The 19,341-nt window shown below is 43.6% G+C and overlaps 1 protein-coding gene across 6 annotated transcripts in view; it reads right to left on the bottom strand.

Moving 5' to 3' along the window:
- Positions 1 to 19,341, bottom strand: part of SETD2 (SET domain containing 2, histone lysine methyltransferase) — a 384,325-nt gene that overhangs the window by 356,171 nt on the left and 8,813 nt on the right. For 2 of the 6 annotated variants that reach the window (XM_029588244.1, XM_029588240.1), the window contains exons 2-3: positions 8,629 to 8,691; positions 6,140 to 6,271 (exon numbers count right to left, since the gene is read on the bottom strand). The exons of 2 other annotated variants lie outside the window; for them this stretch is intronic. In XM_029588244.1, coding sequence (XP_029444104.1) covers positions 6,140 to 6,170 — 31 coding nt within the window. In that variant the 5' untranslated portion in view covers positions 6,171 to 6,271; positions 8,629 to 8,691. The remainder of the gene's footprint in view (positions 1 to 6,139; positions 6,272 to 8,628; positions 8,692 to 19,341) is intronic. 2 more of the 6 variants (XM_029588239.1, XM_029588243.1) reach the window with 1 other exon arrangement.

Below are 19,341 nucleotides of genomic sequence, written 5' to 3' on the forward strand. Positions count from 1 at the left end.
TCCAGTTTGCCGCTACCTACACCTTGTAATTACAAAGAAGGCTCCTGAGTTGTATAACTTTATTTGATGCTTACCATTCTCCTTCTGTAACAAAACAAATTAAAAAAAAAAAAAAAAAAATCTAGGAAGATGCAGGAAAAATGGTTGTAAATACTAAGGTCCTAGGAGTAGCTTCAGAATTTTAGCACTGGAGTAAGCGAACGGCTTGTCCCTGGGCACAGACACAGGGTAATAATGAGAACCCATCAGTTTGGGAGAACTGGCTCTCAGTACGGTGCTCTCATCGTGCTGATTTACATTTAAACCAGGAGGCTCCGTGTCAGTACCGTCAACTTACATCATCATGAGCTTCTACTCCAGCCCTGGTTTGATAACTTCCATTTCAATACACTTGGAGAAGAAGAGCAAAAAGTACTGAACTGCACAGAGATCGAAACAAAAAACAAACTGTGCTACCGTAATACCGAAAGACTACAGATTCAGATTGGCAACACCAGCTGTAATCTTTTCTCCTGAGTACACACCCACTAAAGCAAAGACACATGCCTCTTCAAAACGTTTGTGCTTCACATGGTTTACAACCTTTTCAGCCGTCACCCCCCCCCCCACCCCTCCAGTAGGCATCTCTCCAAGAGGAATTCCACCAAAATAGAACATGCTAAAAACCCGAGCCAAGCAGACAGCTGCTTTCAACATGCAACAAATCATCAGGAGGGCCAGCTCGACGGCAACGCACCTGCGGTTGATTCTCAGGTCAGGTCAGCTGGGGACGCTGCAGAGGCAGTGTTCACAGCCCTGGAGCGAGGCAGTTGGAGGCACGGCGCAACGATCCAAGAATCGCAGGGGGCTCCTGAGGGAGCCCTGGGACACTGCTCTCAGTCAAGGACGGTCACTGCAGCGACTGGGCATACAACGGGAGGGGAATTCCTCAGGTACTTGTGAACAAAGACTCAGAGCACCAGATCCCAGCCCTGAGCAAGTGGAAACTGCCATGACAATAAAAAAAAAGCCCAAACCATTAGCTTTAACTCTGCCAAAGGGCCAGCCTAATGTCACTGTGAAGATTTTCCACAGTATATGCACTCCCACAGAGAATCACACAAGGAGACTTTTGTAGGGCTAATTCTGTCACTCAACAACATCAGTCAAGTTAATCAAGGAGAAGGAAGAGCATGGCCAGCCCAAAGAAAAACAGTAGGGCAGATACATCAAGTCTTTGCTCCAACAGCCTCAATTTTATTTAGTTTGAATATTCCACTATGTTCAACAGGAAAAGCGAAGAGCAAGACTAGAGCAATTTTTACACTAGAATAGAACTGATCATGTCTACTATAGTAATTTAAAAGTTACGCTCACAATAAAGTGCCCCATAATCTCCACCCAGTCCTTTCCATGTAAAGAGAAAAAAAGAGGGAGAAGTTAGGGGAGACACACACATACACACATAATAAAATCTAAGTCCTGAATCCAAGGGAGTTCTAAAATTCGGTGATGTGGCTCCCAAACCTCAGGCAGCATATCACCAAGTATAATCCTTCTCAAACTGGCCACCTTTGGATAACTGTCTGCAGAGAAAGTGAAGCTGCTCACCAGTAACAGGTGCTCTCTGTAGATAGCAGGACAAATTAGCCATCTAAGCAGGTGACATTTGATGGCGCCAAGATGGCTTGCCCTCTCCGAGTTTGGAAAGACCAAAGAGGTCTTTCTGAGCACGCGTGACTGCTCCTGCGTAGCTGCCATGACAGTCTCCTCAGTCTTCGAAGCAAGCTACCCTTCAATTTCAAGCGGAGACGGGTGGACTTGTATGGCCAACTTGTCTTGCTGTCTGCAAAGACACACGTGTTACAGGAGAAGGCGAGCAATTTTGCTTTCTCCATCGACCACACAAGTGGGGGACCCTAAGCTGAAAATAATCATTACACATACCTTACAGAAGAACATGCAACCCATATTAAGCTAGACAGAAGAGTTGAAGGAATCAAATAAGCTCTTTAAAACTGCTGTCATGACAGAAAGAATGTCCTGGGCAATAATGAGCAGTAAAAGTATGGATGAACTCCAAGTGACAGCTTTGCTTGTGTCTTCTATAGAAGTAGAGCGAAGATGTGCAATGTATGCTGCTGTAGACCTGACTTGATGGCCTTTTACTTTAACTTGGTGATAAGAGTCCAATTAATCATAACAGTAGGAAATGTAAGTGGCCAAGTTGAAAGAGTTCTCTTTGTAACTGAAGACCGTGTTTGTCTAGGCTGAAAGCAATAAGGAAAGTTGTGAATACTTTCTGTAGGAGTTTGTTCTTCGTAAGAAACCATTCACCCTGACTGACAAATGGGCTTGGAAAAAATGGCGGCAAGATGATGGGTTTACTTTCTGCAGAAATTTAGAATGAGTTTTCAAAACTACTCTGTTATGGAAAATCCAGTACAGAGAGAGAGCACAATACAAAGGCTTAAACTTGCTTACTGTCCAGGCAGATGTAGTTTTTATCAAAAGCAAATCTTTCCAAAGAGAGGAACTCCAGTTCTGCTTTAGCCAAAAGTTTGAATTGTGGTTTCATGAGCCGAGCGACAACTACATTTAGATCCCAGAGAATAGGAAGATCTTTAAGATAAGTTAGGCCTTTCATGAATTTGGCAAATGTAGGTTGATGCAAAATAAGACGACCCTTGAAATTTTCATGACCTCGAGCTCCAAAATCAACTATGGTCAAAGTTAGTCTTTGATCCTGATTGAGAAAGGTTTAAAAAGCACTGAAATAACATGGGAACAAAACATGGGTCTTTTTCAAAACAGAGCACCAAACAGCACCCTAATATCATCTTTTCAATTTGAAGTTGCGTGATCTTCTCGTTGAGCTTTTTCTAGTTGCTAAAAGAACTCTGCCCACATCAGAAGGCAACTATAGAGAAGAGATTAGTTTGGTTTCAACATGTATGCAAGTCAGAGTCAATGACTAAAGGTCAGGATGCAGAGGATTCACGTTGCTGTGTGATCAGGATGGGAATGTGAGTGCCTTACATAATAAGATGAAGACACGCATCCAGATTCAACACAGTGGATGGCAGCAATGTGGACAATGTAGTAAATATCTGCCCTCGATGCGGTGGATACCACAAAACAATCACGTCGAGTAGTTTGGAAATGGACTACACTGGATTCATTTGAAGAAAGGAGCACTGCATAAAAGGAAGTACTGACCTATTTTAATGCATCTGAAAAAATACAAAAAGTAAACATATATACAAATTAGACAGAAAATTATAATTTGCTAGCCTGAGACACCCGTCCAAATAAGGCCTTTGTTATGTTGGCCATTTGCTTGCTTGTATGACAGTCCTTCTTCACATATTTGGAATTTAAACTCTTTCTTGAGTAAGTTAAGTGCTGCATTGTGAAGCAATTAAACTTATCAGTTGGATGCCTTAGGGTTTTTGCTTTAATATGAGTGACCATACCAGACAGTGAGGCACTGTAGCTTTAGAAACTAAACTCGGTAAGGCCAAAACAGGCCTATCAAAATCATTCATGCCTTCTCTCAACTTCTGAACCTTGCTTGTAAGTGCAGTTTGAGGAAGTTTACTGAGCAGGCCTTGGAAAGCAGCAGCATCTACCGCCAGACTCTTCCCCACTGGGATTCTGGAGCAGTACTGTATATGAGAACTTGGTGGTTTAATGGTGTTGCAAACAGATCTATGATTGGAGTGGCTCTAACTGGTGACAATGTCTGCTATCTGGTTTTCTCTCCCCACGAGAATACACAGCTTGAAGACGGATTCTTTGGGAAACTGCCCATGTCAAAATCTTGCAGGCTTCCTGACAAAAACTGAATAAGGTTTGTCCCTCCTTGTATGTTGATATATAATATGTCTACTTGGTTTTCTGTTTGGATTAAAACTACCTTGTGTTCTTTAGTCAGGGACTGAATATATTTGAGATCACTGAATGTGGCTCTCAATTCTAGATAGTTCGTATGAAGTAATTTTTCTTTTCTTGACCAGCAGTGACATTTATAGAAGGGAAGTCAGTCAGTCTCGCTCCTACAGCCCCCTTTCCACTTCCAACTCCCCCCTCCCAAGTTCTGAATCACCAACAACCTTGCTCCCTTTGTTCCCTCTACCCTCCCACACCCGCCAACCCTTCAGCAGTCTTGCTTCCTCTGTCCCTTTTCCCCAACATACAAAAGAGAGTTGAACCCATATGGCATTAAGCTCTTTACAATATACACAGAGTGTAGGTTTGGATCTCAGAAAGCCATGAACAAACAACTACAATATAGCAAACCTCCCATATCGAAACAGCACTAACTGCCAGCACTCAGAGTAAAAACCTTACGTAGAAAAAGGCAACAATACAAATATCACATCAGGCCCTAAAACATCAATACACCACCTATTAGGTAAAAAGAACAAGCCAGGCTGCCTAAAAATACCTTTACCTAAAAATATTGTGCAAGAGCTTTTAAAACTACATAGGCCCCTTCTTCAGATGTCAGATCAGAGAGATTCACATCTAAAGGCAGATCTCATATTGTCTCTATAGCTCACGTAGAGGAATAATACGTACATAGCTCCAATAAATGCTATCACAGCCTGCCAAGAATACTTTACCCAGAGACAAAATCTGCCATCTCAACAACACTAACTCCAGGACTCAAACAGCAACAACCCTACCAGGAAAGACCACTGCATATATTACATCAATAGAACATTTTAAAACAGCAGGCATATAATACAACATCCAACAATTAAAACTAATATGGATTTTTAAAAAATCCTCTGCTCTCCATACCATACCTGGGAGCTTTTCATTTCCAGTCACCTTGGCCTTGATTAATTTGGGTGGGGGAGGAGGGTATCCAAACGTTATCTTCTCTCTCCCCTCCACCCACACTCCAAATCTCACACACACACACACTCACTGGCTTCTTCTTCACACACACTCGCATATACCATGGCACTCTCTCATACTCCGTGCTCTCTCCCCCTCACACAGACAAAAGAACTCTCTCACACTCAATGGTTCTCTCTTCTTCACACACACACAAAGGCATGCTCTCACACTCAGTGGCTCTCCCCCCTTACACACATATACACACACACACACACTCTCAGGCATTCTCTCACATTTAGGGACTCTCTGCACACACAGGCACTCTCACATTCAGTGGCTCTCTCCCCTCACACACACACACACACACACTCTCATTCAGTGGCTCTCTGCACACAAAGACACAGATACTGGCACTCTCACATATAGTAGCTCTCTCGCCCTCCCACACACGGGCACTGCACTCTCTCACACTCAGTGGCTCTGAATATACACATAGGCACTGACATTGGTACACACATATTCACTGGCTCTCTGCACCCACATACTCTCTCACATTTAGTGGCTCTCTCTCTCTCTCTCTCTCTCACACACATATTCAGGTTCTCTTACATTCAGTGGCTCTTTGCACGCACACACACACTTAGTGGCTTGCTCGCTCTCAGACACATTCAAGCTCTCTTTCACTCACACAGGTTCAGGGACTCCTCTCTTCACCATACCACCAGGTCGAAGGTCTTATTTTATTCATCTCCCAGCAGTGGCTTGCCGGGACTTGTCTTCAGCCGCCAACAGGATGGGCTCCACTGGTGGCCCCTGGGGTTACAGGGTTTCGTCTTCTTCGTCACTGCAGGATAGGCTCTCTCTCGACAGCCTGCCAGATCACAGGTTCTTTGTGGCATGGACGTAGCAGTCGCATTGATGCAATGTGAACTCCTGTTGCCACGGGGCCAATCTTGCGATAAGCTGCGAGATTGGCCCTATGGCAGCAGGAGATGACACTCATTTATACGCGACTCCCATTGCCTGCTGTGGAGATAAGGATGTGGCGGTTGAGTTCAGCATCAGCTTGGGCAGGGATTTGGTTTATCACTGTACAACTTAAAAAAAAAAAAATGCAGAGAAAAAAAATTAAATTAAAAAGGACATCGGTCAGGGCTGGGGATTCAATGAATCCCTTAAAGGCCCTGACCACACGCCACTGTTGACCAGGCACCTTGAGAACATAGGTGGATGAAATGAGCTCCCCAACTTGTGTTTGAAGCATCAGTGGTTATGGATTCCTAATACTGAGATTGGTGAAAGAACTGACCTCTGAGTAGGTTGGAAGGGTTTAACTCCATTTGAGGGAATGGTTTCACTGCTGGTGGGAAGGCTCAGGTTCTTTCCAATAGACATCAGAATGGAGTTCACTAGGTCACAGTCACTCTTCCCTTTCGCATGGCTGAAGTAGGGTGAGAAAAAGAGTGCCAGGATGAAGTACTGCTTCCACGTCAAGCCCCATCACCTATTACAAACTCCCAGTTACCAGACGTTTTGCATTCTGTGCTTACAGATCTAAAAAGCATGTCAGAGAAGATTGGCAAATGGCGCCCAATGCCACAACAGTCAAGCTGCCCTTCATTGATGGCTTCAGCAATTACTCTAGTTGTAGCGTCAGAATCTAACTCAGCATTGCAGTTTATTAAAAAAACGTAGGGAAAAAAAAGTCTGGCAGCTTCAAACACAAAAGAAAGATATCACGGCGCTTATAAGACCCTAATAAAGCCCCGGCCACTTAGATCTGTAACTCAGTAATAAAATTCTTCACCACCAGCCCATTTTAGAAGTGTAGCACTGGTACACTGGTGCATACCATCCAAAACCAGAATTTGTTGGCAACTTTGCCTTGCTCATCACTCAAGGAGAATGAAACCAGTTATCAGAGTGATCTGAACTACTTTATAGAAAGCTATTGGGTCAGATGTATTCTACAGCCCCCAAGTCTGTGACTTCTAATCATGCTTTACTTCTCTCTTCAGGTACATGCTTGGATTAGTTCTCATCTCAAGGAGTGCTCAGCTTTAACTAGACTAACATGAAATTAAAATCCCTCCTATGTTATTCAAAACTAGAGCTCTAATCTATTTCTGGTTACACCAAAGTACTGTAGAGATTGTTAATGAAGTAGCTAGGTTGTAACCTCTCGACAAATATTAAACACAGAAAAAGCTGGCAATTCAATACTGCACATATAGTTTTTCCAGAGAGTGTCATCTTATCTGTGCTTGAAATGAATGCACTTTTTAACATTATTTTTGGTATTTGAGAACTTGTTTTTGTAGCATACCATTATGTAGTCCTGGGGGAATTCTGCGCTACTGCGGAGCGCAGAATTCCCCCCCCCCCCCTGCGCAGAAAATGGCAAGCGGAGACCCTGGCATGCCACGAACGGTGCGCGTGAAGATGATGGCCCCGGCGCGCAGTTCGCGGTGAAGGTGAAGGTCCCCTGTGTGTCGCAGGACACGCTCCACTTGCAGCAAAGATGAAGGCCCCCGTGTGCCGTAAACGGAGCGTGTTCCGCTTGTGGAGAAAATGAAGGCCCCGGTGAGAGAGAATGTGTGTGTGTGAGAGGGGAGGGGAGGTGAGACAGAGAGCAGAGGTGAGCAGGAGGGTGAGAGAGAGAGAGAGAGGGGAGCCTATAGGAGGAAATTGTGAAGGTATGTGTATGTGCGAGAGAGATTGGGAGCTCGTATGCATGAAAAAGAGATTATGTGTATGTGAGGGTGCTAGCCTGTGTGAAGGGATTGTGTATGTGTGAGACAGAGCCTGTGTGAAGGGGTGCATGAGAGAGAGACATAGATAGCCTGTGTGAGGATGTATGTGTGAGAGAGAAAGGGAGCTTGTGTGGGAGTGTTTGCAAGAGAGAGAGGGCCCTGTATTAGGGGGTGCGTGTGCGCGAGAGAGTGAGGGAGCCTGTATGAGGGTGTGTGTACGTGTATTAGAGAGAGGGAGAGACAGAGGGAGCCTGTGTGAGGGGCAGTACTGAGAACGGGGTCAAAGTCTGGGACTAGCAATAGAGTGGAAGGGGTTGAGCCTAGAGGTGGAGGGGAGAGATACTGGCAGGTGGAGGAGCTGGGGCCTGAGAGGGCAAAGTGGCCAGGGGAGTAGGGAGAGTGGGTGGGACACTCTTACAGTGAATTTCTAGGGAAATTCTGCATCTCTAAGTAATCACTTTTTTTGTATTAATTCAAATGTAATTACTTAAAGATTGTCATGTAAACTGTGGTATTTTGACCAATATAAAGTTTGCAGAATTTTGTTTTTTTACACAGAATTCCCCCAGGAGTAACCATTACATCCATGGCCTTAACAAGAGGCTAACCCCTAGCTGGATGACAGGCCTGTGGAAGCATCACTTACAGCACTGTGTTATTATAAAGTACCTATATATGTCCTACTATGGACTAAGTACTGATTAAACGACAGGAAACAGAAGGTAGGACCAAAAGGCAAAAGGTCATCAGTGGAGTACGTCAGGGATCTGAACTGTTTAACATATTTATGAATGATCTGGTAAAGGGAACAAGTGAGGAGATCAAATTTGCAGATGACAAAGCTATTCAAAGTTGTTAAAACAGCAGTGAATTGGGAAGAAGTGCAGAAGGGCCTTGCATTTGAATGGCAGAAGAAACCAAATGTGGAAAAGTGCAAAGTGAGGCACATAGGGAAAAATAATTCCAACTAACGTACATGACGCTAGGTTCTTTATTAGGAGTCGCCACCCAAGAAAAGGGCTCCAGAGTCCTATTTGGACAATACCTTGAAATCCTCAGCTCAGTGTGGGGCGGTGGTCAAAAATGCAACTAGAATGTTAGGAATGATCTGCAAAGAAAAGAAGAATAAAACGGAAAATATCATATTGCTTGTACATCGATCCATGGTGACCCAAACTGCCTGGTCTCAAAAAAGACAGAACTAGAGAAGGTGCAGAGAAGAGCAACAAAAATGAGAAAGGAGATGAACAGTTCTATGAAGAGAAGCTACGCTGTGTGTGAGCCCTTCAGCTTAAAAGAGAGACGGCACGATAGAAAGTTACAAAATAAGAACATAAGAACATGCCATACTGGGTCATCAAGCCCAGCATCCTGTTTCCGCCATAAGAACCTGGCAAGGGGTGGGGTGGAACAGATAAAGAAAGGGCAGTTATTTACAATTTCAAATATTAAAAACAAGAAGATACTCCATGAAACTAACAGACTGAAAACAAATTGTGCACTTAGGGAAAAGGTACGGTCTACAATCAAGCTGTAGAAGCCACTGACGACTCGCATAACAGGGTTTAAATGAGAGGAAAAAAAAATTCATAAAATGCATTACTATCCAGGTAGACTAAGGAACACCATTGCTATCCCTGGGACAGGCTAACCACACAAAAAACACAGACCTACTTTTTGGGATCTGCTGGGCACTTGTGCTCCGGACTGACCCCGGCCTGATTTTGAATGCTGTGCTCGATGGATCTTGGTCTGACCCGGCATGGCACTTCTTATATTCTTACTTTATTTAGATTTAGCTCAGGCTCAAGGCAAGTTCCATCCAGGTACTGTAGGTATTTTCCTGCTCCCAGAGAGCTTATAATCTAAGCATTTTTCCCCCAAAGAGACAGAATGGGAATAAAGCCTTAGTAAATCAGGCCCTAAAGTTTTTATCTGAGGCAAGAGAGGGTGACAGGACTTACCCAAGTTCACAAGGAGGTATCTGCGGGATTTGAACCCTGGTCTCCCTGGCTTTCAACCTGCTGCTCTAACATGTGGTTGTGGGTGTCAAACTTCTTCTCCCTCCCATTAACTTTCTTTACTTTCACTTACAAAAATCTGCACAGCACTCTACCAGTTGCAAGCTAGCATGTATGGCCACTTTAAATCTAAAGCACAGAAGCAAGAAGTTGCTTCCATTTTGGCTCATAACAGCAGCAGTGGTCCCAAATGAAAAAAAACACACCTAGAATAAAGAGGGAGGGAAGAAGAAGAGAGCTCAGGTCTTCTCCTCCCACGGAAGAGAGAAGGAGGGATCTTCAGTAATCACCAAATCAGATCTCCTCCCTTTTGGGTTCCGTCATAAACTTCATTCCAAGTGCGCCAATGAGCCCCACCGTTAGAAGGGTTTCTTTAAAGTACTGAATTCTGATTTTCCCTATGTCCATCTGAAATATTTCATTTTCAAGATGAAAATTCTTGACACTAGAAAGCACCCTGTCAAACAATGAGATGTTTTTTGAATCGATACGATCACATGTTCTGTGCGCCTCTCTTTCTCTCACTAGGAAAGCCAAATCCGAAAAACAAAAGGACAAAGCCCATCCAATCAGCAATACAGCAGGCTTTCCTCTCCTATCTAAAAGGATCCTCTGTGCCGATCCCATGCTCTCTCACATTTCGTTAGTGTTTGGGCCTCCACCACTCATTGTGCGAGGCAATACGGTACTTCCTTATGTTTCTCCCAAGGCTACCTGCATTCAGTCTCATTTCATAATCTCTCTTTCTAGAGCTTCCTTTCCATTCAAAAACAGCTTTGAACTGCTCCAAAATATCACTCCTTTCTTCTAGGGTCTATACATCTAGGCCTTTGTATTTCATTTATGTCAAAAGCTATGCACTATTTTGGTAACCCAGCTCTAGAATACGTCTACTGTGTATCCAGAGGTGGGAAACTCCTCGGCATCAGGGTGCTTAGAAAGTGGCACCTAGTGCTGGCCCTGGTCCAGCAGGAATCAAAGTCACTATTGTGGACATGGACTTGGACCGGAGCTGAAGCCACTGTAGCCTGTCCTGAACCCTCCCTGCTTAGGACAGGCAGAAGCTGAAAGGGACAGAAAAGTAAAACCAAAAGCTTTAAAAAAAACAAGTTGACCTGGTACCCAAGTTTTCCAAATATATTTGCGCCCTTGTTGGTCTCTAGCCCTGGGGAGAGGGATCCTACACCGTTGCAGCAAGCACTCCTGATGAAGACTTACCAATGTCCCAAACAGAAGTATCACCACCTTTTGTAATTGGTGTTAACTCTCCCTACGCATTCTAGCAGTCTTGCTGTTCTCGCCACGACCTTGGGCAACCTTGAGATCATAAGATGCGACCAACAGAAGTAGAAAAATAGATATTTTTTAAAATACTTAGGCACCAAACATTTTTGTGACTATTTTTGCTTTTTATAATTTTGCCTATTTATTAGTTTTGCTTTTTTACTTGGTCTCTTTTCCTTTATTAAGCGAGTTTCACTACCGCCAGACTGCCTATTGGAAGGGCTTTGTCCCCTCCCTCTCTCCACGTTAGTGTGCGCATGCGGGCCTACAGACCCTCGGGGGAAGCGGCCGGACCCGCGCATGCCAGGCAGCCAAGAGACCTGCTCCCAACTCCCCCGCCAACCCCAGAAAGCAGGGGAGCAGTGAGATTGCCACCTCTGCTGCCCGAAGGAGGGGAGATTCTTGACACAGCGGCTGCCAGAGAGCAAGAGGAGCAGTGGAACGCTACTGCCGCAGGTTCCTCAAATGGGGGATGAACTTTTAGGAAGGAGAGCTGCAAAAAGAAGCATGCTACCGTGCACTGCTTCAAGCAGGCACTTTTCCTTTCTTCCCTCCTCTGCCTTTCCCTGCCTTGTGTACTCTCTCTGCTCCCCTTCCCCACAGAACTGCCGACAACAGCCATTAGGGATGTGCATCGGTTTTTTTGACGGATGAAAATATCGTACGATGTTTTCTAATCCGTCATGTATCGGGGGTCTCCGAAAATGACAGGAAAACCCCACGAAATTTTCATGTGGTTTTCTTATTGTTTTTTTTTTTGGGGGGGGGGGGGGGGGGAGAGAAAGGGCACACAGAAAAAAAAAAAAAAAAAAAGACACCCAAACCCACCCTGACCCTTTAGATCTAATTATTTACAATCCTCCACCCTTCCGACGACCCCCCCCCCCAAAAAAAAAACTTGCCTAAAGTCCATGGTGGTCCAGCGGGGGTCCTGGAAGCAATGTCTCCCTCTCGGGCCGTCGGCTGCCACTAATCAAAATGGTGCCAGTGGCCCTTTGTCCTTACCATGTGACAGGGGCTATCGGTGCCATTGGCCGGCCTCTGTCACATGGCAGGAGCAATGGATGGCCCGTGCCATTTTTTAAGATGGCACCGTTAGATTTATTTTGATTTTTATATTCCGCTTTTTGGCACTTCAAAGTGTACAATAAAGCAGATTACATTCAGGTACTGTAGGTATTTCCCTATCCCCACAGGGCTTACAATCTAAGTTTGTATCTGAAGCAACGGAGGGTTAAGTGATTTGCCCATGGTCACATGGAGCGAAAGCGGGATTTCTGCATCCTAAATGCATGACTGCACTTTTTGTTGCAATAAATCTTTCCCTCAAGCTCTTCTCTTTTTTTTTCTATTCTATCTGCAGTATCCACACTGTTGCTGATTTGTATCATCTCTAACAAAAAAACCCCCCCAAAAACCCACACAACTTATCAACTCTGTGGAACGTCGATCACTAAAATACCGAACAGAACTGGCCCCAAGGCTGCTCCGTGATCCACTTCACATTTACCACTACCCTCTGTTGTCATCACTCACCCGGTTTCTACCCCAGTCTACCACGTCAGGGTGTTCAGCTTATTTGAGTCCCCCCATGTAGGACAGGGTTCTAATTCTTCAGTCTGTCAAAGTAATTATCAGATTTGTTTAACATTCTCTCTCTAGTATAACCATGCTGCCTTTGATAACACTTTTTCATAGTGATGCATACATCTAGTAGCACTATAAAAATGATACATATTATTAGCCCGCAACCCACTGGATGGAAGATACTTCACCATCACCTTTTAGTAGAGCCTCTGCTAATTTTCTCTTCACAGAAATCATTCTGACTGGCCTATAATTTACAGTCTCTCTGCCTCTTTCTACCTTTATTAACAGGGCCACATTTCATTTACTTTCCTAATAAAAGATCTGTTGCCCTTACAATGGCTTTCAGTTTGGCTCACACTCCTCCTACTTCACCTAGACCTTCATCGTCTGCCACTGCTTTCCCTAAGGTACTCACCCATCTTTTCTAAGTGGTTACTCTTGAAGTCAAGGATCCTGACCTCTGAGTGAGCCCTCTCTGCTTTTGCTCTTACATTAAATTGATCACTAAACTTCCAGTGACCATTTGTAAGTATTGGATCCAGTAAGCCCCTCCCCTTGTGGGCTGTTACCAGGTGCCCGATTGCCCCTCAAAGGGAGTTCTCTTTCTGAAACAGGGATGTTCCAATAGACACTAAACATTAAAATATCCCACCAGCAACACCTCCCCCTTTATGGATGCCTGGAGTGCCATCCATTCCGCCCATGTCAACATCAACCCTTTAAAACGCAGCCGCCAACCAGAAGGAAAAAGCACTGGGCCCTATAAAGTCTGCTTCTGGGCCAGTGAAAATGAACTTGTCCCAATTATTTCTGCTTTGCAAGAAAAGCCCAGAGACTCATGGGTTCAGAAGTCCCATCTACTAGCCGGCTCAGGGGACCAGGCTTCGTCCATCCAGACCACAACAGCAACGACCCTTTAAAACACTGCCACTGCCGCCAACTGTAGTGAGCCAAAGGAGGTTCATTCCTTTATGGACCTCCTTCAATAAATAGTTGATTAAGGTGATTTTGCTCTATTTCTCTCTCTTTTGGATGTTGCTATTTTATTTGTAGACCAACACTACAGATGTAGGGAGCCTAACTTTCAAACCTATTCACAGTCATGCATTTGTGAATGGAAGAGGACGTGCAGAGATTTAGCCTAGTATTTTATAAACTTTGCTGCGGGGGCTGCCCAATTTAGAAAATACTGAGTAGGTCTGCTCTTAAAGTACAAGCGCAGGTTTCAGCATGGGTGAATATTCCCAATGAAATGAACGCACTTACTTTCAGCACGGGCATATATTTCAGGCATGAAAAAAAGATATATAACATGAATGCATAATAACCCAGATTTATAGGGAGAGGCAGGTATACCGTGTTGAAAATACTCTCTCGTATGTGTACTTGAAATCACCAGTTTGCCGAGGCCTCTGCCTCTTCACCCACTCTCTTTCTCCAGTTCACCCTGGCCTCCCACCCAAAAACTGCAGATCGCAGACAATTAGCAGGTGTGAATTTGTTTCTAATACGTTTGATAATTCATATGCGCACCTCTCTTTTAAAATAGCAACTTCCATGTGTACTTCTTGACGATGAAATGCACCTAGATCATCATCCCTTTCTTGCACCGGTAAAATGGGCATGCGAAACCGAAAATATGCGTGTGCTTTCGATGTTCATAAAACAGCACATACACGAATACATGCTACTTGTGTGTGTATATGCTAGTTTTCTGCATGAAACCCCTTTGGAAGATTTAATCAATTGGTATAAGCTTTTATAGAAAAACATAGAAATGACGGCAGAAGAAGATCAAATGGCCCAGTCTGCCCAGCAAGCTTCGCACTTTTTTTTTCTCATACTTACCTGTTACTCTTGGCTCTTAGTAACCCTTTGGTTCTATTTCCCTTCCACCCCCACCATTAATGCAAAGAGCAGTGTTGGAGCTGCATCTAAGTGTAATATCTAGCTTAATTAGTTAGGGGTAGTAACCGCCGCAATAAGCAAGCTACACCCATGCCCATTTGTCTACCCAGACTATGCGACTCAGTCCCTGTTGGTTGTTGTCTGTATATAGATCCACTTTTCTTCATTCCCCCTGCCGTTGAAGCAGAGAGCTATGCTGGATTTGCACGAAGTATCAGACTTTCTCCCCTGCTGTTGAAGCAGAGAGCTATGCTGGATATGCACGAAGTATCAGACTTTCTCCCCTGCCGTTGAAGCAGAGAGCCATGCTGGATATGCAAGTAGTATCAGACTTTCTCCCCTGCCGTTGAAGCAGAGAGCTATGCTGGTTATGCATTGAAAGTGAAGTATCAGGCTTATTTGGTTTGGGGTAGTAACCGCCGTAACAAGCAAGCTACTCCCCGCTTTTTGTGAATGCAAATCTTTTTCCACATTTCCTCTTGCCGTTGAAGCTTGGAGCAATGTTGGAGTCGCATTAATCGTGTGTATGTTTATTGAATAAGGGTATTATCTCCAGGTAGTAGCCGTCATTTCCGCGAGCCACCCGCTCTTCATTCACGTCCTCTAGACTTTATGGATCCACAGTGTTTATCCCACGCCCCTTTGAAGTCCTTCACAGTTCTGGTCTTCACCACTTCCTCTGGAAGGGCATTCCAGGCATCCACCACCCTCTCCGTGAAGAAATGCTTCCTGACATTAGTTCTGAGTCTTCCTCCCTGGAGCTTCAAATTGTGACCCCTGGTTCTGCTGATTTTTTTCCCCGACGGAAAAGGTTTGTCGTTATCTTTGGATCGTTGAAAACCTTTCAAGTATCTGAAAGTCTGTATCATATCACCTCTGCTCCTCCTTTCCTCCAGGGTGTACATATTTAGATTCTTCAATCTCTACTCAAAAGTCATTCGATGAAGACCCTCCACCTTTTTGGTCACCCTTCTCTGGACCGCCTCCATCCTGTCTCTGTCCCTTCGGAGATACGGTCTCCAGAACTGAATACAGTATTCCAGGTGAGGCCTCACCAAGGACCTGTACAAGAGGATAATCACTTCCCTTTTCTTACTCGATATTCCTCTCTCTATGCAGCCCAGCATTCTTCTGGCTTTAGCTATCGCCTTGTCACATTGTTTCGCCAACTTCAGATCATTAGACACTATCACCCCAAGGTCTCTCTCCTGCTCTGTGCACATCAGCCCTTCTCCCCCCATCAAATACAGTTCATTCGGATTTCCATACCCCATATGCATGACTCTGCACTTCTTGGCATTGAATCTCAGCTGCCATATCTTTGACCACTCTTCCAGCTTCCTTAGATCCTGTCTCATTCTCTCCACTCCTTGCATAACATAACTATTATAATGCGTTTCAACAGTAGGAAATCCCCACAGATGCGCTGGGTAGCTTATCCACAGATCAATGTTTTTAGTGGGGAGAACCTGAATCAAGATGTTATGCTGCTATTGTTAAATGCAATGGGGGAGTCGCTCCCTAAAATGAGTGTGCTGTTTTGAGTGAAACCTGGCTAAGGGAGGACAATAAATGAGGTAATAGCGCAGCTTTGTCTCCCGATTCTGAAATACTCGGCCCTGGCCTCGGGAAGCGTGAGTGCTGGTGGTTGTCGGGGGTTCCAGAGATTTGTAGAAAGTCAGTGCTGTTCTCTCAGCAGGTGATCTTGCAGCCTGTGGGCTGAGTGCTTCTCCTTTGGACTATTAGTTATTTATTATGCTCCCAGGGCCAATGTTGATATCACACAACCTCTGTTAGATATGATTACTATTGGTTTCCATAACCGCTTAATTGTAGGCGATTTTAAAATGTACACAAGGATGAGCTGTCCTCTAAATATTCTCATGATTTTACAGATAACGGGAATATGTTATGGTTTAAGCAAGTAGTGGATGTGCCTACTCAGCAGGATGGTCATTCATTAGATTTGATTTTTCTACTGGTTTTAAATGAATTACAGTTCAGTGAAATCTTAATTTCTGCCCTATCCTTGGTCAGATCAGATTTTACTTCAGGGGAAAATGTTAAGTATTACAAATGAAAAAGCTTTAATAAGGAAATGTCCCTCCCCAACGTTCTTTTAGAAGACCTGAAGATCCTGGTATTATAGAAGAGGCTTCTGTTTAAGATCCGACAAAGTTGTGGTATACGCATGTCCCTCTAGCTATGGCTATAGCAGGCCCATTCAAACCCTGTACTGTTAAGCATAAATGCTGTTCTCCAAAGCTTACCACAGACATTCAGAAACAAGGTAAACAGATATTTGAGAGAATCTGGCAGAAAACTTGCTTTGAAGCAGATAAGCTGCCTTCTAAGGAGTTTTTGAAGGTGTATGAGGAGGAGGTGCTAAAAGCAAAGAACAATTATTATTCAGAATTTTTTATGCTTCAATTTCATTATGAAAATTGTTTAAATTGTTAATTTTTTTAAAGCTAGCCTTGGATCTGGAAATTTAACGTCTATTGGTATTAAATTATGAGGAAGTGTCTACTATTAGATCTAAGACCGACACTGGATTGGAAGTTCGAGTTTAGTCTCTAAAGCCTCATGTCCAGTTGAATTGTTGCGTGAGTTTCAGCTAATCACAAAGGAGAACATGAAAGACATTTTACTTGGGTTAAATCCTTCACCTTGTGGTTGATTAGGGAGCTGGGTGAACAAGTGGCCGAATGGCTGAGGGTAACTGTGAATGCTTCTTTGAGAGATGAAGTTTGCTGGCCTCTTTAAAGAAAGAAATGGTAGGCCGATTTTAAAGAAGGCTTGACGAATTCAGTAACTATTAATTTGTGTAAATTGTCCTCTGTTGTCAAAATTGATTGAAAAAGTAATAGTTTTCCAAGTAACAAAATTTGATTCAGTAGATTGGACCAATGGCACTGGTAGCCCCTGTTACATAGTAAGGGCAAAGGGCCACCGGCACCATTTTGATTACTGGCAGCCGACAGCCCAAGAGCAGGAGATCGCCCCGGGACCCCCGCTGGACCACCAGGGACTTTTGGCAAGTCTCGGGGTAGGGGGTTGTGGTTAATTAAATTTGAAGAGTTGGGGTTTTGTTTTTTATTTTTCAGGAAAGAGAACGATAAAAGTTTTCTGATCTGGGGAGTGGACCGAAATGGCCTTCCCCAGACCTGAAACAAAAAAAAAAAAAAAAAAAAAAAAAATTGTATGCACTCCCCTAATTTACTCCATAAGATGCACAGACGCCCGGGAACAGAGTCAGTTTAGCACACCATTATTTTTTTTTTATTTTCCCCCTCTGAATCCTAGGTGCGTCTTATGGTCAGGTGCGTCTTACAGAGCGAAAAATACGGTATGTGGATAACATTCAATTATTCATCTGCTTGATTCAGACTGGTAGGATAAAAAAACTTGGGTTAATAATGTTTAGAATTGACCTATATTTGGAGTTCCCAGAATACGCTACTTTTAAACCCTGTGAAAACAGAAGTATTCATGGTAGGACAGAAGATTGAGCTTTCCCTAAAGTTGAAAGGGGTTTTAATTTGCTGGAAACAGTCTGAATAGTTTGGGCGTGGTCTTTGATGAAGACCTTTCAAGGTCTGCCCATAATCGCTAAGATCTGTAAAGGTTGGTTAGGGAAATTTAAAAGCTCTTTGGAGAATGTGTGCGCATTTGACTAGAACAACTCCAGACTCAGTAGTTCAGGCGTTGATCACTCTGATAGTGGATTATTCTAATGGTGTTCTTCTATGCCTTCCTTCAAATGTCAAACTTCAGTTGGTTCAGAATTCAGCCACTCAGTAGGTCACAGGCATCAGAAAACTGGAGCACATTTCTCAAATTTTGAAAAATGTACACTAGTTACCTGTTTTGATAAGAATTCAATTTAAAATTTCGATAAGTCTTTCCAGCATTGCACAAATTTAGCTCCAAAATATCTGAGCTCTCAAAATGAGATACGAGCCAAATCATTCTCTACGCTCAGAGTTGGGGAGCATAGCTTATTGTTTATACCCTCAGTAAAGTCTGCCTGATTGATTTGAAGTAGTAAACAAGGTTTGTTTGGGTTTTGGGGTTTTTTTTGAGGGCCAATTACATGGAATGCACTTCCTAAACAATTATGGTTTATCCTTAGTATACCTTTGTAATGAGCAGCTGAAGAACTGGATGTTTATACAAGGTTTTCCAGACCAAGTCTGCTCTAGAGTCGCTATTTTTAAGTGGGGTTTTGAGTATTACATAGAGAGGGGTAATTTTTAATGCTGGGGTTGGTGTCTAAGTAGGGGGGAGTGTTCTTTTACTGTATGACTTTGTAAATTCTCATAGATTCTCTGACAATGTTTTATTGTTGAAAACTGCCTTGGGCATAAATTATGGTAGAGTGATTGATAAATAAAGAGGCTTAAATCTCTATCCCAAACAATCCCTCCATTTCAGTTGCTGTAATGCTATTTATAAAGAGCTGTTCATCCCCCTTTTCTGCCTATCCTGTTCTTCTTGGGACAGATTATAGCCTTGTATGGCTCTATCCCAGTCATGGGATTCATTACACCACATCACGGAGACAGCAACAATATCCAAATCTGTCTCAATGAAGCCTAAAAGCCTAGGATGTTATTTCCCACACTGTGAACATCTATGCACACCCAGCCTTCAAAATATTGCTCCCAATCTCATCTTCCCTGGTATCCGCTCATATCTACCCAGCTTATCGCCCTGTTCTGTACAAATGGTGTGGTGGGGGGTCCCACCTTATTGCATTTCTGCTCTTACCTCGTTTTAAGCAGCATCCGACCACCATGGCCCTAGGCTAGATTAAACTATCGTCGATGCATGTTCTGAACTGTCCTAAAACCATGGTTGCGCTCTCATTATAATAAAAAGTCTTCCCCCTTCCAGATGAAGCCCAGTCCTCAAGAAATCCAAAAAAACCCTCCTTTTTCACCACCCTTTAA

This window comes from Rhinatrema bivittatum, chromosome 2 (assembly GCF_901001135.1).
Source record: "Rhinatrema bivittatum chromosome 2, aRhiBiv1.1, whole genome shotgun sequence".
Classification (NCBI taxonomy): Eukaryota; Metazoa; Chordata; class Amphibia; order Gymnophiona; family Rhinatrematidae; genus Rhinatrema; species Rhinatrema bivittatum.